Source organism: Perca flavescens, chromosome 13 (assembly GCF_004354835.1).
Source record: "Perca flavescens isolate YP-PL-M2 chromosome 13, PFLA_1.0, whole genome shotgun sequence".
NCBI classification, from domain to species: Eukaryota; Metazoa; Chordata; class Actinopteri; order Perciformes; family Percidae; genus Perca; species Perca flavescens.
The window spans coordinates 9,106,468-9,134,023 of record NC_041343.1 but is presented as its reverse complement, the minus strand read 5'-3'; the positions used below and the strand labels follow the sequence as shown (position 1 = coordinate 9,134,023).

Genomic DNA, 27,556 nt, shown 5'->3' with positions numbered 1-27,556 from the left:
AAACTGAAAGACGATATACTGTAAAGCTTTGTTGAGCTGAGGGGAACTGCAGAGTCGGGTGATAATCCTTGGTGTCTTCATCACTACGAGACAAGAAGTTGTGTGGTCAATTGTTGAATAATATTTTCTGCAAAGAAACTCTCGCACACCGTCTAATTTGCAAAAAATATGAATTTTAATAGTAGGCAACGTTTCGGTACTAGACCATCTTCAGGAAAAAAAATTGTATTTGTTTTTTTTTTTGCCTGAAGATGGTCTAGTACCTACTATTAAACTTTATATTTTTTGCAAATTAGAAAGTATGCTTTTGATCTGCTTGTCCCCCTCCAACGCACCTGTTTCACGTTGTAGATGTGGGAAGTATTTTTTCTTTACTAATATATATTATATATAACACCTTAACAACACTTAAGAGTGACAGAGTAGACCCTGGAAAAGATCAAAGCAGATTTTGAAAAAATGCTAATAAACAGTTTTGAAAAAAAAAAAGAAAAAAAGTAGTAGTTTATGGTCCGGGGACAAATGTTTATTCAGAATGTTTTAGTGTTTTTTTGTGTGAAAATAATGTGAAATTATGCTTATGCTGCTCTACTTAAAATCATACAAAATACAACAATACAACAACTATGCGATCATATGTTTGCTTTACACTCAAATGTATAGAAAAGACTATAATAGCATTGTAATGTGAAAATGCATTTTATGTTAAGTGTTTTGTGAAAGTCAAAGCAAAGAAAAACACATTGGAGCTGGAGATGTGATATTGCGGTTGCATAACACACTGTTGATCGCAACTGTTGTGCTGTTGTGATTAAGATTAAAGAGAGCGCAAGGGCAAGTCCCGTGTGGCCATTCATCCTTAATGCACGATACACCTAAGGGGACACATCCACCATCAGAGCACTCAGAAACATTGTTACAAAGGTTTCTCTGAAGGTAGTTTTTTATTTTTTACCAGCGTGCCCTAAAAAAAAAGTCCAGAAATGCTTCCGCGAGCATCACCAGAAGAGAAAACAAATAGCAGCCTTTTCATCAGTATCTCAGCACATGTTCTCAAGCGTCTGGCATCTGCCAACGCTTAATGAGGGGGAGACACACGTTTAATCATCTAATCACCCGGGTCAAACACAACACTAAACAGTGGTTTCCAGCCCACATTTACAAAGACATTCAGGTTAAAACATCACTCGGTTGATCCATTAATCAAGCTAATGTGAAAGGTCTTTTGTGGAGTGGCAGCTTTGAACCCAGATCACTTTATAACAAAAAGAGAAACTCAATGCATGACAAGGAAGAAACAGGCGTTTTCTTTGTATACGCAGACTGTCAGAAACTTACCCCTCCTACACTTATTGCCTCAAAGTACATTGCCGATCATGAGTTAAAAGCAATGTGTGCACAAAAAACAAATCTGTGAGCGTGCATACACTATATGTGTGTGTATGTGTGTGTGTGTGTGTGTGTGTGTTTTTGTGCAAAATGAAGCGTGTGGTTGAGAGTTAACAACATTGTACCGCAGAACCACTGGTGGTCATAGTATTGACGGTCAGGAAGAGGTCAAATAAAAAATTAACATATCCCCTTTGATCTGGCTTCCAGCTCTGGTGCAACAGCCTTGCCCCTGTTTCATCGTAACAGTAATTGTAGTACGTGCGTGGGCCTAAATGGGGTGCGGTCACATAGGAGAGAAAAAAAAAAAAAAAAAAAAAAAGAGAGAGAGAAGCTGGATCTTTGACATGTGGGAATTTGCTTTACCTGGGGTTCAAAAGTTCTCTCACGCGGCACTGAGCCCACACGTCCTCTAATCGAGGCAATAAATGCAGGGAAGCCCGCTCCCGTGGTCCAACACACAGCAGTAGTAGTAGCAGTAGTAGTTTTAAATAGTCTCCTACAGTTCAAAAATATATGATCATATATTTCTCAAATGACTGCTGCTGAGGTCTTATTATATCTCAGTTTTAACAGTAGTGATACCACAGTGTGTACGCCAAAGCCATACGTCTCTACAGACCCAGAAGAGGCCTGAGAGATCTCATTACACGATTAATAGGAGATATTTTTATCCTTTAATGGTGTAATGAAAAGCTCTGACGCTAACAAGACAAGTTAAAAATGGACGAGGGTTTCAACATCTCCAGGTTTGTTATGGTTGGAACTGAAACAGACATCGCTGTGGTTAGGCAAACACCCATCCTCATGAGGTGCAACTTGACACGTGTTTCAACACTATTTGGTATTTGAGTAAACATGGACAGTTAACAATTGCAGCATCGGAAATGACTGCGGTTTACAGAGGTATACAGTGGAGACGTCATCGCTGAAAAACTAACAAACAACGCGCAGGCCACAACAGTCGGCTTTTAACACTGATTGCATTTCGACGGAGGGTGCTGGCAAACGCGGGTGAAGTTTTGCTGCGTTTTTTGCAAAGACAAGGCCGGTGAAGGGCAGCAGCCGGTAGTGGAGAGCTTTTTCTTTCACAAACATAAATACACCTGAGGGCACAGAGCTAGAAAGCCACTGTGTGTGAGGTCACACAGGTGCAACCCAACAGGTATGCATGCAACACAGACAACCCATTACTCTTACAGTCTTATCAGTTTCTTGCAGCTATGGCGACCAACCGTTACAGAGAAATGCAACTACAATATACAAGTGTATATCATCCAATCTTAATGCTGAGCCTTTTTCACAAGACATTTTGACTTGTAGGAAAAGCATGTGTGTCATTAGCAACATTAACGATGGCTCCGTCAATTCAAGTGTCCCAGTAAGACATGACAGCGTGACAGTGAGCGGGCATGCACAATTCCAGGGTGCTGAAACTGAAACAAATGGAATTAAGCCATCGTTCATTTTATTATCTGCACTTGTCTACCTGTATCTTAAAGGGCACTACTATGTGTAGAATTTGAACATTTACAGAAAATACACTCTAGCTTTGTCTCAAGTCTATACTCTGCTGATTTGATACAATACATACAATATACAAACTGTCACAGTATATTGTTGTTACAGTTAGCATACAGGAAATAAATGTAGTTTATCAATTTGAACAAAAAGGAAATAAATGCGCATGCCACAGAAGCCAATCAAACTGCGACTTTGGAGTGCCATTGCAATTAAATTTCGCAGAAAGGAAGCAAGAAGTTTTTTTCAAAGTATTCAATGCGTGGCCGGGTTGGCTCAGTGGGTAGAGCAGGCACATATATGTATCTCAAGGCTTATGCCTCAACGCAGAGGTCCAGGGGTCGAATCTGACCTGTGACGATTTCCTGCAAGTCTTCCCCCTCTCTCTCACCTAGCTGTCCTGTCAATGAAGGTGGAAAAGCCCAAAAAATAATGTAAAAAAAGAAGGAAAAAAAAAAAGTAGTCAATGCTTAGTAGTTTGTTTTCCAAGACTTTTGTGAAGCTGTATCTCCCCCAAACGCAATTTTACAAATTTGCCTCAAGGGTCTTTCCGGTGTTGAGCACCCATACTCCAAATTTAGGTAAAAGAGTACGACCAAGTAAGCAGACCTTGTGACAAGACTTTTTAGTCTAACTGCTTCTCTTAAGGAAGACACTGAGAACAGTTGGCGGAAAACACCACATATTCTGCACCAATTGTCACCAACATTATCTCACATTTCTATGGACAAAAACTTCAGAAGCCCTTAGAAGAATGATTCAAAAGCTGCTATAATCTCATGAAAATTTTACACATTGTGGCTTTAAATTGCAACGCCTCCTGAAGTGGACAGGAGCAAATGATTCACACAGATACACCAATTAAGAATCTGTGTTCCAGCTTAGTACATGCAGCATTTGGCTAACGGCGGTATTAACCCCAGCTCATCTTGCATGACCACCACATGGAGCCACTGATCCGCCCTCTCCAGCATTGGGTGGCCTGCTCGGGGGCCAGCCAGTGCTGTTTGTTTACATCCCTGGCAAAGTGTGGTCTGTGAGCCTGGCCTGGCATAACAGTGTGTTCTCAACGGGGCAGAGACAAACTATGCTGCTCTGATGTCTTTATTTCACATAACGTGCCAAGGTTTTTCCGTCGCCTGTCAAGATCGCTTTGCCTGTTAACATCTCAGAGTTTGTCATGGGTTTTAATGTGGTGCGGATGGCACAGCCGGGCCAATCCAATCCAGAGGGCGAATCCCCTTCATCTGCAGCCATGTTCCAACGTAACGGAGAGAGACAAGGGAGAGGGCAATAATGAGAATATTACACACAGTCTTGCCATGGAGAAAACATCTGCTATATTAGTTGAACAGCTATGATTACATAACTATATTCAGGGTCCAAGTGTGACCCAGTAGCTCCATAACCTTTGACAGCAGATTTTATTTAAATTAGTGGGGCAGTGAATACGAACTTTAAAGTCAAACATCTGCAGCCGTGAGCACACAGCAGCAACACATCTGGCTGAGTAAGTCATCCTTCTCATATTGAGCCATCCATTTATTTTTATTTTTTTATATATAGCAGAACAAATCTGACAATGGAGTGAGATAATTTGACTTGTTCCAGGAGTGGCCGGCATTTCCTTTGTTTCAGGAATTTTTCTAGAAATGAGTTTCTGTATAAAACAAGACAGAACAAGGCACGGCAGAGCACTAGTAACAAGAAAATGATTGTTTCTAGAAAAAAAAAAAAAAAAGAAGTGGTTTTGAATTGGAACCATATTTTAATGACTATGTTAGGACGGACAGTTTTATCAGTGCAACTAGCAAGTAAGACATTTCAATTTCAACCTAAGCTAATTAGTGAGCATGACTGTCCTCACAGTGAAAATCTTTATTACCGTTAATTACACACCACCACACACTCCATACCCACTGTCATGAACCTGTTGATGTTGCACTTCCTCGGTCTCCGAAAACCCCTTCCTGCCTCTTTAAAACATGCCACTAGACTCTGTTTAACTCAATCAAACTTCTCTTTTCCCAGCGTGACTATCCACATCATTCAGTGCGTGAGTAAATTATACCATGGAATAATATGTGTGGGAATAAGGAGTGAGAGTGAAAGAGGTACAGAGAACAGAGGAGGACAGAGAGGGAGGGAGAGGAGTGAGGCGAGCAGGCTGTGGTGCTGCTGCTGCTGCATTAAAGTGTCTAATGACAGAGTACGGAGCTCTGGGCCTACAGGTCTGAGGCCGACTCTCTGCTCTGTCATTTCTCCTGACTGGCCCGGCACACTGGAACCATTACTGAGGCACTTGGACATGCCGCATGGCTAAATGAGGAGCAGACTGGGGCGAAGGCCGGGGGTGATAATAGAGTGTGTGGCGATGGGGGTGGGGGGCATTGTTGTTGTGTTTTATGTAAAGTTACTCAACCCTTTAAGTCTTCAGGATTTACTTGTCTTTAGGCAACAGGAGATTTTAGGATTTAATTCATGGAATCCACAGACGGTGTGGAGATTTACCTACTGGTCAGTTTACCTGTTAAATAATCTATATTGACAACGTTCCGCTTCCTGGATTGTTCAGGTGCCGCCGGAAATTCCGCTGGATGTCACTCATTTTAGGCCGTATGTCTGTTACCTTCTGCTTTCTTTGTGTTTGGCATCCTAAACTCCGTTGGATTTATGAGGACTATGGTTAACTAGGTGTGTTCAGGTGCATTCTGGGCGTATTGCTGGTATTTTGAGGCAGTGGGAAGTGATCTCGCCATTGACCAACAAAAACCTGGTCTAAAGTCAATAGCGCGGCATTTCGTTGTTATTTTTACAGCAAATTAGTAAAATGCGCCTAGGTTTATGCACAGCATGCACACTATGCTTGTTACACACACACACACACACACACACACACACACACACACACACACACACACACACACACACACACAGGGAAGCACAACAGCACACAAACTTTACAAATATTACAGTGCAAATCCGCCATCATAATAGCAATACGCCAAGTTCCAAACGCGCCTGGCTTTTAAAGGGAATGGGAGATGACACTCTGATTGGTTCATTGCATGTTACGCCCAAAACACACATATTAATTAATGAAGACACCAAGTACAACCCCTTTGAACCATGCGCCCGGCGCACGGACCCTTATTTCCACCGTCAAACTAGCAAAAGTGGATTTGGACATGCAAGTCACTTCACGCCATGTGCTTAGATCATTAAAATAGGGCCCTGTGTGTCTTTAAGTCTTCAGGATTTACTTGTTTTTAGGCAACAGGATTTAGATTTCAGGATTTAATTAATGGAATCCACAGACAGTTTGAAGATTTACCTACTGGTCAGTTTACCTTCAGCCGGATGTTCCTCATTTTAGGCCATATGTCTGTTACCTTCCTCTTTCTTTGTGTTGGCATTCTAAACTCTGGTGGATTTCTGAGGACTATGGTTAACTGCTCCTCAGATCTCTGCAGGGTAAATCCAGACAGCTAGCTAGCTGTCCAATCTGAGTTTTCTGTTGCACGACTAAAAACAACCTTTGAACGTACACGTTCCACCAAAACAAGTTCCTTCCCGAGGCTATTTTGCAGCAGCACCGTCATTGTGTCCGGTGCTTAGCGCCGCTCAAGACTATTGTGATTGGTTTAAAGAAATGCCAATAAACCAGAGCACGTTTTTCTCCCATTCCAGAATGCGATGTGGACTACCTGACCCTCCTCTGTAGCGCTGTGGAGGAAGGTCGGGCAATGCCAGACTAAGTCTGCGTTGATGTTATGGACATTGTTTGGATGATTTGCTGGTCAGTTTACCTGTTCCATGATGAGACATGAAAATGATCCGTTCCTGGAAGATTATTGACAATGACAATGCTTACATGCTAACGGAGATCATGTTTACAGGGTTCACCGACTTAGTTTAACGTGTTAGCACGCTAACATTTGATACTTAACACTAAACACAAATTGCGTGGTTAGTGAGATATTCGGACCAAAGGGCGACGGCCACAGGTAGAGATAGACAGATAGATTCCTTATAGACACGCTGCTAGCACGGCCAATAAAAATGAATCACTGCACAGCAGATGACCTCGAACTTGCTCAACTGAAAATGTTCCAAAAATAAACATGACTACATGAGCAGCAGTTATGTATTAATTTAAATGTCCAAGCAGCTCACTATACGTAGTGCCTGTTAAACTGACGACTGGGATGACACTGTGTCTGTGTTCACAAGGTTGTCTTCTAATACTTAAATGAATTTGTGGACTGGAGTCATTCATTTTTTTATTTCTAATAGCCTTGCGTGTGTTGTCCAAAGGGAAACTTTCAACAATGGTACTAATTTGTATGTGGATGGTGTAAAGAATTCACTTGAATTATTTGATTTTAACAATTACTATTTACAAATATAGATTTCAACATTAAATGGGTCCTAGATTTGCTTAAACGTCATTACAGCTGATCACCAAAATCCACAGTCCACACCAGCATCCAAATTGTCACTTACATAAATGTTGAAACAGTTTGGTAAATCAAAATCAAGAGAACTACAAAGCTTTGCTTTAAATATTGTTTACCTAGCTTTGAAGCTGTATATATTTAAGTCCAATTGTGTGTGAATAATTGCTGTGTGTGTGTGCTGTGTGATTGCCGGGTGCTCGCCACTAGCTGAACGGCAGTTGAGTTGGTTGGAGGAGGGAAGGGTGTGGCCCTGCTGGGTATCCATTACTCACAGGGGTACTTTGATGTGGGGCCGCTGGAGGGGGAGTAATGTATGAAGAGGAGGAGGAGGAGGAGGAGGGGGGCATGTCAGGGCAGGTGAGCAGATTCTAAGCTCTCAGGAAAAGTATTAAGCCTGAGGGGGTGGGCCTGAATCACACACACTCCTCCTCCTACATATAACTCCCATTCATCCTCACACACACACACACACACACACACACACACACACACACACACACACACACACACACACACACACACAGAAGCACTAAATCCAGAACCTGGGGTTGGCCACCGTTCTCGAGCAGATGAGAGACACACTGGAAAAAGTTATGAACCTGATCTGCGTGTCTGGAGGTAAGAGAGGTCATTTAGAGAACTCACAGTATTGAAGCTCAGCCTCCCTCCCTCCTTTCCTCCCTCCCTCCCTCCCTCCCCCCCCCCCTCTCTCTCTCTCTCTCTGCACTTCCCTTGTCTCTCGCCCCCTCTCATTAGCAGGCCCCTGCTACAACGTGACACACATTTCATTTGAAATGCAAAGCACAGGGTGACAGAGAAAGACCAATGTCATCTGATACACTATCGCTTGCTAAACACATCCTCGAAACATCAAAGAGTGCCTGCAGCCGGGGAGGGGGGGCGGACAGCCGTGATGAAGAAGCCCAGAGGCCCGACTCCATCGCACACACGCGACCCATTTTATTCTTTAAACCCAACCAGCCCGATGCCCGGGCACTGAGAGGGTTAACAGCCAATAATCATGTCTGGAAGAAGGAAAAAAGTGAACACTTTGATTTAAAAAAGCCTCACTAGCAGAAACTATAAGCTGTGCTGCTTCTTAAAGGAATAGTTTGACAGTTTGGGAACATTCTTGATGAGTGTAAAAAGAGAAGTTGATACTGCTCTCATCTCTGTATGCTAAATACGAAGCTAGAGCCAGGAAATGGTTAACTTAGCTTAGCATGAAGACTAAAAACAGGGGGAATCAGGTTGCATGGATCTCTGGAAAGGTAACTATTCACTTGCGCAAAAGACAACATCATATTTTTGACAGATTACCGACAATGACTGCTGCTACACATCTCTATAAACAACTAAAGCTGTGTAAGCACATGAAGTACTTCGAAAATGAATTACAGCTGTAACTATCAAGATATACTTCAATCATAGCAGCACTTGACTGTAATATGTATAATTAGGTAAACCCCCTGGGTGACATGGCAGGGAAAGAGATGTAAAGAGGGAGAGTTAGATCTCTGGATGTACGGACTCTTCTGATCTCGCGGGGAACACAAACATGCCAAACCCCACCTCTGACGCTTTCTTCTCACTTCTCCAAACATTTATTTAAAAACCTCAGCTGTGAAAGTTGCCACATGAGAAACTGCCCAATTCCCACAGAGGAGCCACTATCTTTTTTTATTGTTTGTATTGCACTCTATCAAGAGATTCAGGTCAGAATAATCCTCCTTTGAGTGGAAAAAGGCACCCTTTTTGTAGGCTTGGTATCGGTATGTTGATACATTCCTATAGAAGTGATGATAGTATAACTAAAGGAGGGAGAGAAAGTGTCCTGCATAAATTCTCTCAGTTTGTGTCCCGGGCATGGCATAGGTTTTTTTCTCTCACCATCGGGCAGCTACACAGAGACTCCGGGGAAGCCAATTAGAGGGCCTTTTCTGGCCTTTTAAGAGGCAGATAATGTTCTTGTTTTCATAAAGCATCCTGTTATTTAATCAGGCCTGTAAGTGAGAGCCTGACCACCCTCCTCCTACAGTGTAGAGCAGCCTCCTCCCTCCTCTCCTTCCCTCCCATCATTCCTGCCCTGAGCCCTCCATTTCATTCAACAGCTCTTGTAAGCCTCCAGGAATTCATTCTTGGAACAGGCCGTGCAGTAAGCCGTGTCTTTCTGCAGAGCAAACACACACACACACACACACACACACACACACACACACACACACACACACACACGCGCACACACGCACACACGCACAGGGACAATTGAACACACTGTCTGTAAATGAGGTAAACCTAGACACAAAGTTTAAAAAGTGCTTGATTTTTGTCTGATTATTAAAAAACACGATGCATTACATTCCGACTGTAGATCAATGCACATCACATTTCAGTTAAATCAATGTGATGTTTGTTTGTAAAAAAGAATACCTAGCACATCATTGGCATTTATGGGAGCCTATTCCTCCAGAGCCTTTACTTTACTTTATTACAGCGTAGAAATATTCTGTTCCAAGTAAGAGTCCTGTCACTGCTTGAGGTGGAGCTTTTCAACCGTTTCACATATTGTTGGCTATTTTAACGATGTATCATGTTTCACAATACGATAAGAGATTTCGAATTCAAATTGCTAACTTGCAGTGTTGTGACTCATTACTATTAGCTGTCAAATAAACATAGTGGTGTGCAAAGTACAATACATGATCCCTGGATAAACGTAGTGAAGTAGAAGTATAAGATCGCATCAAATGGAAATTCTCAAGTAAGCAGCTCAAAACTGTACTTCTAGTCTGGACCAAAGTGGCGGGCCGACCGACCATGACATCCCAAGAGCTACAACGCTAGCATGGCTACAAACGTGTTTCCGCTGGCTGTACAACAGACAGGCCAAATTACATGCAGTACCTACCATGTGGGTCATAGGAGTATTCATATTCAAACCTGTTCACAACATGATGTTTATTCACCACCAAAAAGGGGTTAGAGGGTGTACAAAGTGTGTTTGTCTGAATGTTATCTGGCCTCTAAAACACTTTCCGTCTCACCCACTGGTTCCTACCCGCACCAAGCACTGGCAACACATCACCCCCACCCTCATCCACCTTCACTGGCTCCCCGGTCAATTACCGTATCACATTCAAAATCCTCGTCCTCACCTACAAATCACTTCACACACTCACCCGCCCAGTACTTATCAGACCTCCTTCATCCCCTACACCCCGTCCTGGAACCTCAGGTCCTCAGACACGGATCTTCTCCCCACTCCCCACACCCCACACCAGCCTGCCGACTTTCGAGGACAGAACTTCAGGGTGGCAGCCCCAACCCTCTGGAACTCTCTCCAGGCAGAAATCTCTAAGGTCGCGTCCATGGACAAAAAGACTTCACATTATTTAATCATTTAGTTTGTTCTGTTTTTGCGTTACTTGTTCTGCCTTCATGTAAAGCCTCATTTGGGTCCCTTAAAAGGCACTTTAAAAATCCAAGCTTTATTATTAGTTTCTCATGAAATGTGGGTCAATATTCACAAAACTTGGAATAACCACGCTTGATCGCTATTAGGCATTAGCCCCATGAAAAAAGTCTAAATAGTCTCATTGTATCCTAGTGAATTACATACTGCACAGGCTCACTGTTTGCCCTGGGAATCTGTTTTGTCAAACCCCTGTTAAAAGCCAAAGCGGAGAGGGGAGGCGGGGGTGGTGGGCACTTGGCACTAACCTACCTGAGTCAGAGTTAAACAGGTTCATACTGCAGAGTAGAAACAAGAACTCCCTTTCGTCCGCAGTGTCGGACTCACAAGACCTGTTTGCCGGTTTTCTGTAAACTCTGGGAGATGCTCGGTTCTCGCTTGCTTGCCTGGGGACGTAGTTATCTGTAACACAAACCTGTCTACTTTCCACTTCAATTTCAGCAGCAGCGTGCCCTTGCCCAAGCCTGAGGCGAGCCAGATAAAAAAAAAAAGAGAAAGCAAAAGAGGCAGAGACGAAGACAGAAAAAAAGAACGAGACCGAGAGAAATTGAGACAGTGGAGGGACACAGGGAGATGTCGTTTTTTTTATGGGAATGTTTCACTTAATCTCATAAAGGCAGCGTGAAAACCTCCATCTGTTTGCCGAGCAGTTCAAAAGAGACTCCACATGCCTCCGCTTGCTGCTATATAAAAACAACATTCTAATGCAGATCTTAAAGAAGGCCAGCGGCTCAGCCTGCACAATGGGAACTGGGATGTGCCAGACGCACCGATGGAGGGTGGGAGGGTGGAAAGAGAATTAGGTAGGCAAACAGGGGGGAATGTGAGCAGCAGAGAGGGACCGGCGGCAACAAAAAGGCAGGAGAAAGACGTGAAAGAGTCAAATCAAAGCAACAAATTTTCCTGTCAACAGTCTTGTTTCTGACCCGACTTTGAAGCACAAGACAGACACGACTAGTGTGGGTCGCCCTCTGGCCTCGCCTGCCACTCCTCTGAATCAACCCATTCACCTCTCTGACTCTCTCTCTCTTGCTTTCTGCTCCCTTCTCCTCTCCCTCTTCATGTTTCACCATTGGGCTTACCAGTCGCCTTAGTCATTAATAGAGGAATGTCCTGGCTGAGAACGACATCTCGTGTTTGAAGTGTTTTGAGCAGGGATTCAAAAGCGGCGCCTTCACATTCAGGGCCCCCGCTTTTCATGCAGTCTGTGAAGACAAAACTGAGCTTCCTCTTTCTCAATTCAAACCTAGAGTAAGCACAAGACTCTCCTTGCTGAGGAACCCGACACAAATACAACAGATTTGTTACAAATATAAAAGAATCATTTCTTTAATCCATTCAAAGGTCCGTGAGACTGCAGTGGGATGCCTCTGTAGTCAGGTTTTCCTGCACACGGGTGCCTCTGCACACCTCCAGGCCTCCTCTCCCCATAGCCGGGGCAAGACCAGGCCCGATCCCTTCTGCAAAGCTATTTTGACAAGCCACCCCCCCCTAAAAAACTCCAGGGTTTTAAACTGCTGGAAGATCAAAGGACTAATACTGCAGTAATAATAAGTTACTGCCCTATGAACGCCTCATTCATCGGGGAGAGGCAGTGATATAGTACGGTTGTAACTGGAGGGCCATTAAGCAATCATCATATTAACCTATTTGCCATCCCTGGGTGGAAAACACATCTTGAGCTCTGCAGGCAGAGTGAGAACCTAGGATGAACTCTGACCAGTAATGCCAAAAATCTGAACTAATAAGGAAGTGCACAAACATCTCTCTCCCTGCGTCAAAATCTCCAACACTCCAAATCTGTCCCGACTCTTTGTTCACCCCTCACCTCTGTCTCCCAACCAGTTGGGATGGCGGCATTCTAAAAACAGCAATTTGGCACAATATGGTATCGTTTATTTATCTATGAGCATGACATGGTGTTCTATTTTTAGGGCAGTATTTTTCACCGATCGTCTGCGAAGAAGAAAGCCTGATGAAACCCTGACCTCCGCACGCTCCCTTTGAAGTGACAAGTGAGCGATGTGGCGCCCTAATATGAACGCCTTGAGACGCAAGCACTTGGCATTCTACAATACCAGTCCTGCAAGAAGGTGTTGTGCTCGCCCTCAGGGAGCAGATAAGCAGCCTTGCGTGTATAAATGCTCTCATACTGTAGGCAAATGTACAATGTTTATGCATGTTCATATATAGTGTGTGCACAATAACAAACACACTGTTGCTAGTAAAGGAAGTTCATTTTTCATTTCTCCTACAGGAAAGATCTGGCTTCACTAGCCTTTAAATCGTTATTGCTTTCAAACAAGTGTTCCCAGCTGAGATCATTTCAATGTTTTCTGTGTAAATTAGCTAATTTGTGCAATAGTACACTGTAAAACATTTTCAGCTGGTTCAACATCAAACTGTTGCTGCTGCCCTAACAATGGGGGTGAACTGAACTTAATTAGAATAATTAGTGTTGCTAAAGTCGTCTAAAAAACAACTGTTCAGTCAGTCAGGTCTCAGTACTTACAGATATGTCTGCTGTTGAAGCCACGTAATTAAGTTACAAAGACAACATGCGCAATTTCTCACACCTTGTTGATGATAATCATGGAGATAAGGACTGAATTCGATGCTAACCTTCGTAACAGTAAGCATCCTTTCTTAATGTTTATAAAAATAAACACCCGTAAGTTATCTTAAAGTGCTCATAATATGCTCATTTCCAGGTTGTATTCAGAGGTTATATCAGAATAGGTTTACATGGTTTAATTTTCAAAAAACACCATATTTTTGTTGTACTGCACATTGCTGCAGCTCCTCTTTTCACCCTGTGTGTTGAGCTCTCTGTTTTAGCTACAGAGTGAGGCATCACACTTCTGTTCCATCTTTGTTGGGAGTTGCACATGCGCAGTAGCTAGGTAAGGACTACTAGCCAGTCAGAAGCAGAGCATGAGGGTGTGCAACGCTAGCAGTTAGCCTAGGTGAGCATTATAACGTGTGTTACAAAGTGACGCACGTTTGTCTCTGAAGTAAAGGCTGGACTACAATAGAGCTGTTTGGAGCAGTTTGTGAACAGTACTTTCTGTTGGAGATGGTAAGTCCCTTTGGGGTGGACTTTGGGCTTTTTCACTGTAAACCTATAACATGCACAAAAAAGTTATATAACACAATAAAGGTAAGGGAAAAAGCCAAAAAGAATCATAAGAGCACTTTAAGACACACAGTTAGACTCCATCATGTCCCAAATCCCCAAGGGGGCACTGTAGAGTTCAAGGGGGTGCAGGGGAAAGACGTGAGGCAAAGACACAGCCCTGAGGTGAAAGCGACAGGGGGCATGCTGGTGTTCTAAAAACAAGGGGAAGTTAGTTATTGTATTTTGGCTGGTTTGGCCCTTTTAGCAACACATAGACAACATAGACAGCTTCTGGAGGCAATTAAGATACCTTAAAACAGCACAGCAGGGCACAGTTTCCTCGACTTTGTGCTCACAAACCCAGTGTCTGACATTGAACTGCTATAGAAACTTAACTTGATGAGTTGAGTGAAGATTCAACAGAATATTTATTCAACCCATCATTTGAAGTCCAAAGACTTTAAGTCAAGTAAACTCTGAACCAGCCGTGAAATAAAAACTAGAATTATTAATTTGAAAAGCTTGAAATTAATAAAACATACATGTATATGTGACAAAAGATTAGTTGATTCCACTTAATCCCTGGTTGTTGATGTTTTACAGTGTAGGAAAGGATCTGCCTATTTTTCCTTGTGATAAAATGCTGAGAGGAAAGTGAAACTGCATTGGAAACAAAATACTGGACAAAATATTAGCCGGAACGTGTTCAGAGGGACATATTTTGCAATCCACACATATACACATGCAGGTGATATTCCAACAGCTTCTATTTTGGAGAGGTACTTCCCTAGCGAGCGGCACTGTAGACATCTCGCTGTTTGTATATAAAAGTTTTGCGGTGATGCCGTCGACATGCTCAAATTGGACTGCAGAATCAGAGACGGCGGTGTTCGCCCAGCATGCCTACGGTAACTTTGCAGAGCCAGAACACAGCCCATGTGTCATCGCAGTGAGGGGAGAGAAAAAGGAAAGAGCAGAAAAGTGAGAAAGGGGGAGCAACAAGCTGCTAATCGCCAATCGCTGGGAAAAGAGAGCCAGCATCTGAAAACACCACCTCTCAAAGCAAACAACACATCTTCCAGATTGTACGTACGTGTGGGGAGGACAGTTTGCTGTGCCATCAGGACAGAGTCAATGTTTAGCTTAGCAACACTGGCACCCGGGTAGGAAACCCCACTGAGGACAAGACATGCGGACGAGAGCTGCAGCCACAGCTGGGGCGTGTTGCACTGAAAATATCCCGACAGATGCCGCAGGAGTAACGCACGCACCTTTAGGCCTGAGCATTTCCCACCTATTTAAGTTGACAGGATGAGTGGAGAGAGTGCAGCAGAGAAGCAGACCCTCTGCAAATCACTCACACCTCGTTGGTGGGAGTGATGACGGCACTGAACTGAGCTGAACGACAACAATGCCGCAGGTCAAGGCGACATTTGTAAAGCTGCGACCTCAAGGCATGTAACTTCTAAGAGTCTCACTGTTTTGTGATCCTGTAAACTTAAAGACCTGCAGTTCAAATGCTCCTGGTCACCTGTAGGTTAAACTCTATGTGATTGATTATTAATAAACTAATAGATGTTTGCAGCAGCCTAAGGGCCAGTAAGTGTTGTTTTGTAACTGTAGGAGTGCAGCCGAGATGCACCATCAGCGGTCAAATATGGCATGTGATGGATAGTTGGGTGTCATGATCCTTCCATTGGCATTAAGTTCAATGAAAATCTTAATTAATTCCTCTTCCACATATCTTTGTGTAGCCTCACCTCGTTAAAAAATATCTCACCAAGCAGCCCACTTTCCTACCCCACAGCAACACAAGGAGACCTAGGGCTGGGTATCGTTCAAAAATGATACCAATAACGTGACTTTGATACCGGTTCCTGAAACCTTTTTTTTATACCAATTTTCTAAAATCCATTTTATCAAAAGGAATTACAACATTACGGCAAAAATATTTGTATTTATTTTTCAGCTCCTACTACTGTGTGTAACAGAGTTTTTCCCGTGTGTCTCTATGAGGTGTATTGTTAGACACCATTCACCAGCATTATCAGATCTTGGTAGAAGCACACTGCATGCTTATTGGCTCACTGACGATGATGAGATTTTCTCCTTGGGTATTGAAATTCGGTTTTGAATGACGAGGCATTTTTCGATACGCGATACTAAGGAGGCAATTTGGTCAGTGCCTAAAAAATTGGGAAATTCGGTACCCGGCCCTAAGGAGACCTAATTCAATCCCCTGAGATTTATCTAACTATGCTGTCCTTTTCTGTCCCACCTGCTCACCTGAACAGACAAATTCAACTCAATGCTTGTTTTCCAAATCTCTCTTTTTATGCCTTACAAAGGTCACCAAAACCACTTTTCCAATACCACACGAGTGTGAAATGCAAAGCACACCACTTGTTTTTGAAGTGGTGGTAAAGAGAGGAATGCACTTTCTCATTGGAGGAGGGAACCCTGAAGTATTCCTCTCATTGTTGAGCCGCTCACAAAGCCCAGCCCTCCCTGAAAGGTCTCCCTCAGCGATAAAGGCTTGTTCCTATGCTTGCTAATCTCCCCTGATTGTGTTAAAAGTACACTGCCGTTTAGTCACTGCCCCGCCCCTCACGTCCACAGATTCCACCATGTCTGTGAATTCCAACCAGCTGGTGACCTTAGGTTTCCCTCTGATAACCAGGCACTCAGGTGTCCTCCACCGGCATCAACAACACAGAAACTATGAATACAGAAACTATCTGTACCTAATGAGCAGAAAATCTTCCCGAAATTGTGTACAAGCCCTCCCAGACAAGCTGAGGTCAACAAGCAGCAAACCGAGGTTCATTTTAGTAGCTGGAATTTGAATGACATTCCTGTTGCTCAGGGCTCTTCCTTGTCCAAAATATTCTTTGTCTTTGTCCCATGGGAATGTGCTCTCCTGTTTGTGTGACGACAACAGAAGACATATCAGCCTGTTTTCCTGACCTTGGACTTGGAACACAGCAAATACTTCACGAAACATTCATGACAACTGACGGCTCATTTTCACATTCAAACTTTGATCCAGGTTGAGTTGACCCTTTGTTAGCCAACACTTTGGATGGCAATATTTGACTCTGCCTGAGTTCATCTCTGCTCTTCATTATGTGAATATTTCTGATGACTTCTACAAGCAGGGGTGCACAGACCGAAATGTCTCTGCGAAAGCATAGTGTTTAACTCTAAAATGTCATGGTTAGCCACTAAAAGGTGGAAAGTGACCTAATATATCATACAAATTCAGCATTTTAATCTCCATTTATGATCCAATGGCACCATTTTCACACTACTACACATGCTTTCATTTTGACAACGAAGAACAAAGATGATTCAATAGGAAGTCTTATGCCATGCTAGTGAATCTGTGAGGCTACTGTATATGTAGGGACATCAGTGCTCTGAGCTAAATGCTAACATCAGCTCGCTAACCCGTTCAGAATAACAGTGCTAACATGCTAATGTTTGGCAGGTATGTTTACCACCTTAGTTTAGCACTTCAGCATGCTAACACTTACTTATTAGCACTAAACACAGTACAGCTGAGGCTGATGGGAGTTTTGCCAATATTTAGTCATAAACCAGAATCAGATAAATTGACATTTCAACCTGCTGGTGACTAAGTAATGGAATCATCCAAGTTATCTGCATTAAAATGCATCCTGAGGGCTAAATTAAGCTTTACCAAATATCATTGCAATCTAGCCAATAGATTTTGAGACAATCTGCTCAAAACCAAAAAAGTGAACCTCATGCTGGTGCGAGATGACCAAACTCTTTTGTTGTGCTAAGTTATAAACAGGGCTTTTTACCCTACACCCTATTTTTATTATTTTAAATTCAAATTGTATTTAATTCATTGCTCAAATAAGTCATTTATTAATTTTGTGGCAATTACAGGCCACAGCAGGAGTTTAAAACAGCTGTTAATATGGAAAAAGGGACTTTGACACTGTGTTTTATGTAATTTTTTAAACCTTACTTTTACAAATCAGAAATTCCTTGAAATTTGCATTCCTACCCATTACATATATATCTATTGTAAACACCTGGTTTAATCTTAAAAAGTGTTACTGCTACATGTATATATACACACACACACACACACACTAAGTACACATGCATGGACAAATGAATACCACTATTATCTGCACCAACTCTGTCACAACACCAAAGGAAGAAAGGCGAGTGCAGCTGAAGTTAACACTATGCCGGGGGTGTACAATTCTGCTTGTGTAGGATGGCGTGGATAAGGGAACGGCCTGACAAAGGCACCCTTTGTTCGGCTTTATTAAAATCCCTGTGAGTGTGGCTTCCCTTTTAATATCTGCATCATCATGAAAGGAACAAGAGACAGAGGATGCTGGCTCAGGAAAACACCCTCACAGTCACAACACCATCAAAATAAAAGACAAAATAAATAAGGCTAATCGAATGACATCATGGGTACCGTAAGAGCCATAATGATTGCACTGACTGAAAAGAAGGCAGTCATTAGGCTGCTGGACTCAAAGCTACAGTAAGTACTTCCTTCTTCCGAGTTATCTCCACATTGATATGGTGAGCTAAGACAGCGGCTAACTTTAGCAACTGAGGAAATGGGAGGGAAAAAGACTGTGTCGTCAGGGTCATACAGAGGAACGTGGTCACTTAGTCTTTGTCGTTCCTTAAGAGAGAAGGAATGGCATGTACAGTGCCAAAGGGAGGACATATCTGAAAAGGCAAAAAAGTATCAGTGAACAGTTAAAGGCCGGAGAAATATTTGGAACATTCTCACTGCTGCTTGATAGAAAGAGAAGCCCAAAGCTACTTCTACATCACTTTTGAACATGTTGTGTTCAAGATGAAATGATCACAGCACTGTAAACCTGTATCTGACAAGGAGCAGAAGGAATATGATGGTGTTCTAACTTGCTATGCAGTGATTTACAGTTTATCTCATGTTGGAAACAGCAAGAATGCTGTGGTGTGTGTGTGTTTTGTATGCTGCAAAGGTTAAAAAGAATAATCTAAAGTGCTAATAGTCCATTGCACAGATTAGCAAAGGACTATTAGCAAAAAGTCCATCTTTGACTAACTAAGAAAAAAACAGAAAGTCATAGTTTATCCCTTTGAAGACAGCTGTGCAACTGCCTGGAACAGACAAGCGAATAATGAATTTTCTTGGGAGAGAAATCAAAGAGAAACCCAGAAGTCTGCAAACAATGATGCATTTCATACTAGCCAAAATGTCCATTGTGTACTTGCTGCTTTTTGCATTTACTCTCAAAAGTTGAAATATTCCCCTTTTTCCAGATGTTGCCCTGCGTTCCTGCTTGACTCATCTCTGATGAACTGGAGACGTTGGACTGGGCCACCAAAGGAAAAGAAGCCAAAGGCAGCTGCCATTGCATTTCCAGCCCATGTCTTTGCTAAAAAAAAATAAAAAAACAGCAGGCAGGAATAGCCTGAGGTCAGTGTCACCCCCTACAGACAATCAGACACAAAAAGACAAAAACATTGTCATGAGGGCCGTGATTTATTCCTCCCTCAACGGGCTCCCCTTGTTTTCAACCACTTCCTGTCAGTGGGTCTACTCGTCCTGGCCTAAAGGTTTAGGCCACACAAGACCCATTTGAAGATTGAGATGAGTTTTCATGACTTGTGCTGGACCGAGTGTATATTATTCATTCTTTAGTTTCTCATTAAGTAGCTGCTGCTGTAACATGTTGGGTTATAATGCTGGCAACTGTTCCCCAGGAAAAAAAAAAAAACTCCACTGGTTTGATATATATGGAGCGAGAGTCGGGAATTGAATTCATCAATTCATAATAATAATAATATTTTAAATAATTAAAAAGTATGAAACGTATATTTCCTTTAACCTCCAATCAGTTTGGAAAAGAGAAAAGGTATTTTCATTTTACCTCCAAAAAGAAGAAATAAAAACTTAAAAAGAATACCGGTAGTAGTATATTTCCTAAGTTTTTTTTTTCAACTCCTTAGTTTTTATTTTTTCATTAACACAAGCTAACACTAGCAATACATTCTTAATTCCCTCTTTTTCCAACTAAATATTGCCATTTTCTGCTATTTTTGATAATGACATGGGCAAAGTAACTAAAGCTGTTATTTAAATGTAGTGAAGTAAAAAGTACAATATTTACCTCTGAGATCTTGTTTTTTTACAGTAATTATACTTAGGTTTAATTGAACTGAAGATGATCAATTTGACAATATAGGTACAGTAATGTAATGACATCACAAATACTAGACATGCACCATCAGTCTGTCTTTGGATCTGCCTAATCACAAAGTGGCCACCTTTCTACTGGCTGGCTGTGAAAGATTTAGGAACGCAAACTAGTAAAGTGATCCAATAACACACATACAGTATGCGCACACGTGTGTACAAACACACACACACACACACACACACACACACACACACACACACACACACACACACACCTAGTTTAAGAAAACAGGATTACTGCACAATCAGGTCAAAAACCCTTTTCATCTGAGAGGAGCCAAATCAATAAGCAAGGCTTACTCTGAGAGTCAACAAGTTCAGACACGGGCCAAAGGCTCAATCACTGAAAAAGCTGTTTTCACAAAACCATGGATTCTTACTGTTGCCGTTTTAACAGAGCTGCAGTGGGCAAAAGTCAGCTCAGTGTCTCAAAAAGCACAGATTACGGCATTTATTCAGAGCAAAGTAAGCCTCATGTGGAGTTTAGAGTAGCCCTCCTGGCACCGCTGCGATGCCTTTTCTCGTTGAGTCATGTGTTGCTCCGTGACTTAGCTTGAGAACCTTTCCAGGGCTTTAGTGTAAACAGAAAAGACAGGCTGGCCAGTGGAAAGCAGACGGATCACTTCTAGCACAACATGCTGGCGGAGAAAGCCTGTGGCCTCTGCTTGTGTTGTGTTGTGTAATGATGCAAAACCGCTGGAGCAGTGGAGGGTTTTGATTCAGGCAATTGCATAGAGAGAGAGAGAGAGAGAGAGAGAGAGGGAGAGAGAGGGAGGGAGAGAGAGGGAGAGAGAGAGAGAGAGAGAGGGAGAGAGAGAGAGAGAGAGAGAGAGAGAGAGAGAGAGAGAGAGAGAGAGAGAGAGAGAGAGAGAGAGAGAGAGAGAGAGAGAGAGAGAGAGAGAGAGAGAGAGAGAGAGAGAGAGAGAGAGCTGTATCTGAAACACAGATTGGTAGGAAATAACTGCACAAAGAGTAGGTTTGGATACTTTTGATTTCGGATTCTTCTTTTGTAAAGTTGACTTTGTAAACGTGAGTAAAGAAATAAGCCATGGTGTTTCATAAGATGTAGGCACAGAGTTTAAAAAGGGCAGTCCATCACAACCAATTAATGTACTATGAGTTCCATTTAGATAAAATGTGCAATTCTCTACATATAATCAGAAAAATCACTATAGTTTGCCTTTAAAATTCCTTTAAAAGAAGTGTAATGTATTGTTCCCCATAAAGTATGCTGTTTTTTATCTTATCTCCTACTGATGTACAATGATATGTCTTGAGTGTATTATATTTGTGTGTGATGAACGAGATCCTTCGCAGATTTACGGCATTATGGGATTATTGAAAACTTGAGGTAGCAGCACTTCTACTTAAGAAAATGGCTCATTTCATACAAATATGTCAATGTGGGTGAGAGGTGGCCAGCAGCGCAGAATGTACCAGGAGAGGGCGATGGTTAAATGCACAGCTTCATATTGAGGGTGCCTATTTTGCTTTTAATTTGAAGATGTCCTGCACATGTCAAAATAACACTTTCAAGTGCAGCATAGACATCCTAAGAGATAAACTTTAACGCTCAGTCCAGAGATACTGTGAGATCCATTCGGTAAAACAAAGAGCATTAGAAAGACAACACAGATCGCCGCAAATCAGCAAAGGATAGGAACCTCTAAAAACCAAAATAAATACAAAGCGCAACAATGAAACCGTTGCTTGGTTTACAGTCTATTCTGAGTGTGTGTGGCGCAACACGAACCCTTCTGCGGGCGTCGAGGTATCTAGAGCTCAGTGGTGCGGGTTACAGTCAGACTAAACTGTAAACAAGTCCCATCCAGAGACCACGGCTGACCCAGCACCGCACATCCCAAACCATCTGATTCATCCTCCTCAAAAGGCTGAGAGCGAGCTCCTCGACAGCTGCACCATGAATCCCCAATAAATCCACCACGACCAAGAGCTTTGAATCTCGCTAAGGGAAGTGAGGATGCAGGTGGCTGGAGTGGACTTTTTGCAACACATACTTTCCAGACAACCAAAACAACAAGAAAGACCCCCCTTCCCCACTCCCTTCCCTCCTTCACTTCTCCTGATTTCAAAGGCGGTCTGCAGGGAGGGAGAAAGCACTCGGAAGCAACAGCCTTTTGTTCAAGGGTACTTTTGCATGAGGGAGAGACCGTGTTTCGTTTATGGGACAACATAGCGTTGCCATTAAGGCTTTAATCAAAACTGTTTTCTGGAGTCAGCCTTGAGTGACACCCCTCTTCCCCCCTTTGGCCTGCTTGGTTTGGTTCCCACTGAAAGAGCAACAGGAGGAGGAAGAAAGGAGCAGGGAAGTGTGGGAATGTCTCTACATCGTCGCCACGGCGGGCGAGCTCCTAAACATGGCTTTAAATTAGGGGAAAAGAAAACACAGGCTAAAAAAAGCCAGTCGCCTAACTATACTCCTGCCTGCTAATTTGTCACCACTTGAAAAACAAGGAAAAAATAGAAAGAGTTTTAAATCGCACTACTTAAAGTCAGGATATGCCAGCCAGTGTGTATGGTGGAATACTTAAACACAAGGGAGATTAAGGTCAACTCCATTGCAGTTGCACATACATTTAAACCATTGTGGGTGGAATCTATGGAGCTCTGGCTGCGTTCATATTAGAGGGAGGCACAAATGGAGAATGCCGAATGTCTGGTTCTGGCTGGCCGGCCGGCTGGCTGGGATCGGACCAGTGACAGCTGGGGCTTGAAAGCCTTACATCCAAAGCCAGGGCTCACTGCCACTTGCTACATAGCAGCGCCGAGCTAAGCCCACCCCCTCCTGTCCAAGCCCTCACTCTGAAAGATCACTGTCCTGAACAAAACATTAAGCTCCTGCCAAATAATTCCCTCTAAAACCATCTTCTCTTTAAAGTCGATATCCAAGAGCGGAAGGGGTACTGGAGAGAAGACAAGATGGCAAGATGGTTTATCTGTCTGCTGCCATGTCTGAGTGGGAAAGGGGTCACACAGAGTGGAGTTTCTCAGAGCGTTCGACTAGGAAAAATGCATGAAGCATTTGCAACAGTGTGTGTGTGTGTGTGTGTGTGTGTGCGATCTGTACCTTATCGAGCAGCGGCAGACAGGGGGGTACCCTGTGCTCCAGTTTGACAATGGTGATGAAGTCACTCTCTTGTCGTTCATCCTCGCTTGTGTTGCACAGAGACAGAGGGTGATACTGCAAAAAAAGAGAGAAAGAGGTTCACATCTCGTATGTAAGAAAAGGAAAATAATTACATGTAAAAGTTTTAACGCATATGTCTTTATTTCATTCATATGGAATCATTTTTTTCTGGTTGAGAGGAATAAACATTTTTATGTGTGCAGCCCTTATGTGAGAAGTTGCAGGTACACAAACAGCCCATCTACAGCTCCTGAGATCCTAATCACACCAATGTATTACTTTGTTGTTCTTTGAATATGTAAACCGGTCTCAAAATACTAAAAAAATCTACAGTAGAAACTTAGATTATGGAAAGCTACACAACACTTTAAAAAAAGTATAAAAATAACCACTACTTAAAAAACAAACAAAAATGGAGAATAACTGAAAAACTGAACAGTTTAATATTAATCTCACATACCAGTGAACAATACAAGACAAAATATGAGAAAAACCGAGAGGGTGATGGAATCATCTGGAAACATTTTGACATACTTGAATGTACGTTGGTGGAAACTTGATCTTCTTTACTGCACTATTACTGAGAATTACATTTAGACCGTGTTATATGTCTCTTTTAAAGCCGTATGACCACAATAGTTAAAGGAGTAAAAGAGCATTTCTAAAACAATAATTGTAGTGTAAAGATATTTGTCCTCCCATGTGGAGAGGCGGAAGTGGGGAAAATAAAAAATACTAGATACAAACAAAATCACATGTGATCTAAAGGATATCAAAGATTAGACCAAAACAAAGAATAAGATTGAAGCTGCAAGCAGCGATGAACGGGCCCTCGCACATCTCAGCGAAGCGGCCGCGCATTTGTCCGACCATCAGACGAGTTAGACTTTATTTCCTGCGTGAAGTGTGTGCCATTGGAAATTATGTATTGCAAATTTTGTACCACTTCCTGTGCCCATAAGTGTCTTCAACCAATGGTTTATGAAAGGGATGTTGCTAAAGTATAGGGGCAGGGCACTAATGAAATGAGTGCAGTGATGCCTCCCACAAGTCTACGACAAACAGTTCACGAGTTATGAAAGGGGTGTGGCTAAGGGGTTAATGTAAATGTCATGTAAATCGGCTGATGCATAAGGCTAACTTCCTGTTGCCAATAGGTGGCACTATGACTAGGAGGGAAAATTGTTATGTAGATGTAGAGATGGCCCGATACCACTTTTTTGCTTCCCAATACCGATTCCGATACCTGAACTTGCGTATCGGCCGATACCGAGTACCGATTCGATACCAGAGTGTCATATAGTTCATTATGTTTTAACAACTGTATACTACTATCCCTGTATGGATGTGATATGATTTCTATCTTTGTTGTCGGTCTGGCTCAGGTTAAACTCTTTGTGAAACATGAACAAACACAAACAATGAATGCCCCAGAACTTTCTTTTATTCTCCAGTTTGACAGTCAGTTATAACGGAAAAAGAACATAAATAAACTACTTTAATGTAGATTTTCTTTAGGGCTTTATTACGTGGTATTGGATCGGTGCTCTATGTAGATGTCCTCAGGCCAGGACTGCTATTGTGCCTGAGAAGATGGGGGCAGATTGGACAATGGACGTTCAAGTTCAACAACTTGTTTGGTTTCAAAAACAACCTTTAAAATAACAACTGGCGAAATGCAGAAAATGGCCACCACGCTGTTAGACAACACCCACTAAGCATGCATTATGTTGCTCTATATCAAGTATAGACCACATAATGCAAATTTCATGTAAATCAGATTATGTTTGTCAAATGAGGCTGATTTCCTGTTGCCAGTAGATGGCACTATGAGTCAATATTGGCATGTAGATGTCTTCAGGCTGGGACTTATCAAATATGTGAAGTTTGGGGCTGATTGGACAATGTACTGTACAGTCTATTTACAAAATTTCCTGTTTCATGGAAAAACATGGAATATGACGCCTTGCCCTGCTAATGCTGTTTGACGACAGCTCAAAAGCTATGGAATTTAGCTTTGCCAAGGTTTTTTTTGTACGGAACAATTTTGAAGTCAATCAGGTTAGGTCTCTAGGAGGTGTATGTTAAAGTAAAACACCTGCAAATGGACAAAAAAGTTCAAAAAAATGCACAGTATATTCAAAATGGCTGACTTCCTGTTGCATTTAGGGTATAGATCCTTCACCGACCGATGTTGTCGGTGCTTAGGCCCTAAAAAATCCTGATGTTTGAGACAATCTAGACAGTCTAGGCACTTGATAGAAGCTTTTATGTGTTAAATGAAGGCTTTTCCTCTCTAAAGCGTTTACAGTTGATATCAAGAGGAAAAACTTTGGCACCCTACAAAATCAATTACACGGATGGCGATGTTCACTCCCACTCAAAGCCTTGAGGACTGAAAGAACAAGAGATAGTCTTTGGTAGGAACATTTGATCCCCTCTGAAAGGGAGGAAATTCGTAGCTGCTGAAAGGCTGCATTTAAGAGCTCAAGGGATAGCAGCAGTGTTTGCAAGTCACAGACATGCTGTCACGGGTACGAGGAGTTGCACGGCAGCCCAAAAGGGAGCTAACCGCTCCTAAAACACCCCCGTGCATCACTAATTTCCTCACATGACATCAATGAGGGCACCAATGCAGTGCTCCTCGATCAGTCCTTGTTACAGCTCACAGATCAACCCTGCAGTGCCCAGTCCCTGTGTTCACCCACACCCCAGCAGAGCGGTCCCACCCTGCTCTGCCCTAACCCTGGTTCTGCCCCGGTGGGCCTCTTCATGTGGCTGTGGGCTATGGTCATGGGGCTCCCCCTCCTCTCACCCAGCGGAAATCCCTAAATTAAAAAGACCCAAGGGTGACATCAACAGCTGGCACCCCCGATCCAGAGGAATTGACGTAATGTGCTGCAAAGGGCTGGTGCATGTCTGTCACAAGGAGAAAGGGAGGAGAGGAGAAGGCAGTGGGTGACCGGGTGGGGCACGTTGATAAAAGAAGGAAGGAGGGAGTGATTAGACAGTGCAGTGGATTCACATACCACAAATAGTTAATATAATATCTACTACGAGTGTTAATGATGAAACTAGTTGGGAAACCAGCCAACCAAATACCTACTGCGCAAACACCATATGAGAAATGTATTAATGACCTACGGACAAGTGATTAACCAGGGTACTTGTACCCCAGAGGGTATATTAATGTTATGGTGTGGCACACCATATTTAAAAAAATATAAATTATGATTGGAAATATATCCACATATTTGGTTTCAGGAGAAAAATTTAAGTCTGAATAGAATTACGAATAGGTATAATTACGATCCTAAGTAAATTACTGTCACAATAACCATTGAGTTGTAACACCTTAAAGCCACTTGATGTGATGGAGAGTGCAAGGATACTTGTTAGCAAGCGAGCAGAGAAGTTAAAATAGTTAGCTAAAGTGGAAGTAGTATGAATGCAAACTTGAGAAAAGTGACCTAAACATTGACAATTCAATTGTATGAATGTTATTTACCCCGCACCTTCAAATCCATTGAAATGAAAACATTAGGAACGTGATGGGTGGTGTGAGGGTACGTCAAACAAAAAAAGGTTGGGAACCACTACTAGTGCTGCAACTAACGACTATTTTCATAGTCGATTAATCTGTTGATTATTTTCTCGATTAAGCAATTAGTTGTGCGGCCGATAAAATGTCAGAAAATGTTTCCCAAAGCCCAAGATGACATCCTCAAATGTCTTGTTTTGTCCAGATATTCAGTCTACTGTCACGGAGGAGTGAAGAAACCAGATAATATTCACATTTCAGAAGGAATCAGAGAATCATGACTCAAACCGATTAATCGGTTATCAAAAATAGTTGGCGATTAATTTAATAGTTAACAACTAGCCGATTCATCTTTGCAGCTCTTACCACTACTATAGAGTAAGACAGGGTGATACAGTGGGGGAAATAAGTATTTGACCCCTTGCTGATTTTGCAGGTTTGCCCACTTACAAAGAATGCAAAAATCTACAATTTTAATCATATGTACATTCTAACAGTGAAAAACAGAATCCCAAAGAAAATTCCAGAAAATCACATCATATGAATTTATTAAAATTGATAACCATCTGATGAGGAAAAACAAGTATTTGACCCCCTGGACAAACAGCATGTTAATATTTTGTAGAAAAGCCATTATTGGCCAGCACAGATGTC

At 42.4% G+C, this 27,556-nt stretch overlaps 1 protein-coding gene across 1 annotated transcript in view; it reads right to left on the bottom strand.

Moving 5' to 3' along the window:
• Positions 1-27,556, bottom strand: part of rnf43 (ring finger protein 43) — a 94,027-nt gene that overhangs the window by 9,280 nt on the left and 57,191 nt on the right. The window contains exon 2 of the mRNA XM_028596408.1: positions 23,302-23,415. Within this exon, the coding sequence (XP_028452209.1) occupies positions 23,302-23,415 (114 nt within the window). The remainder of the gene's footprint in view (positions 1-23,301; positions 23,416-27,556) is intronic.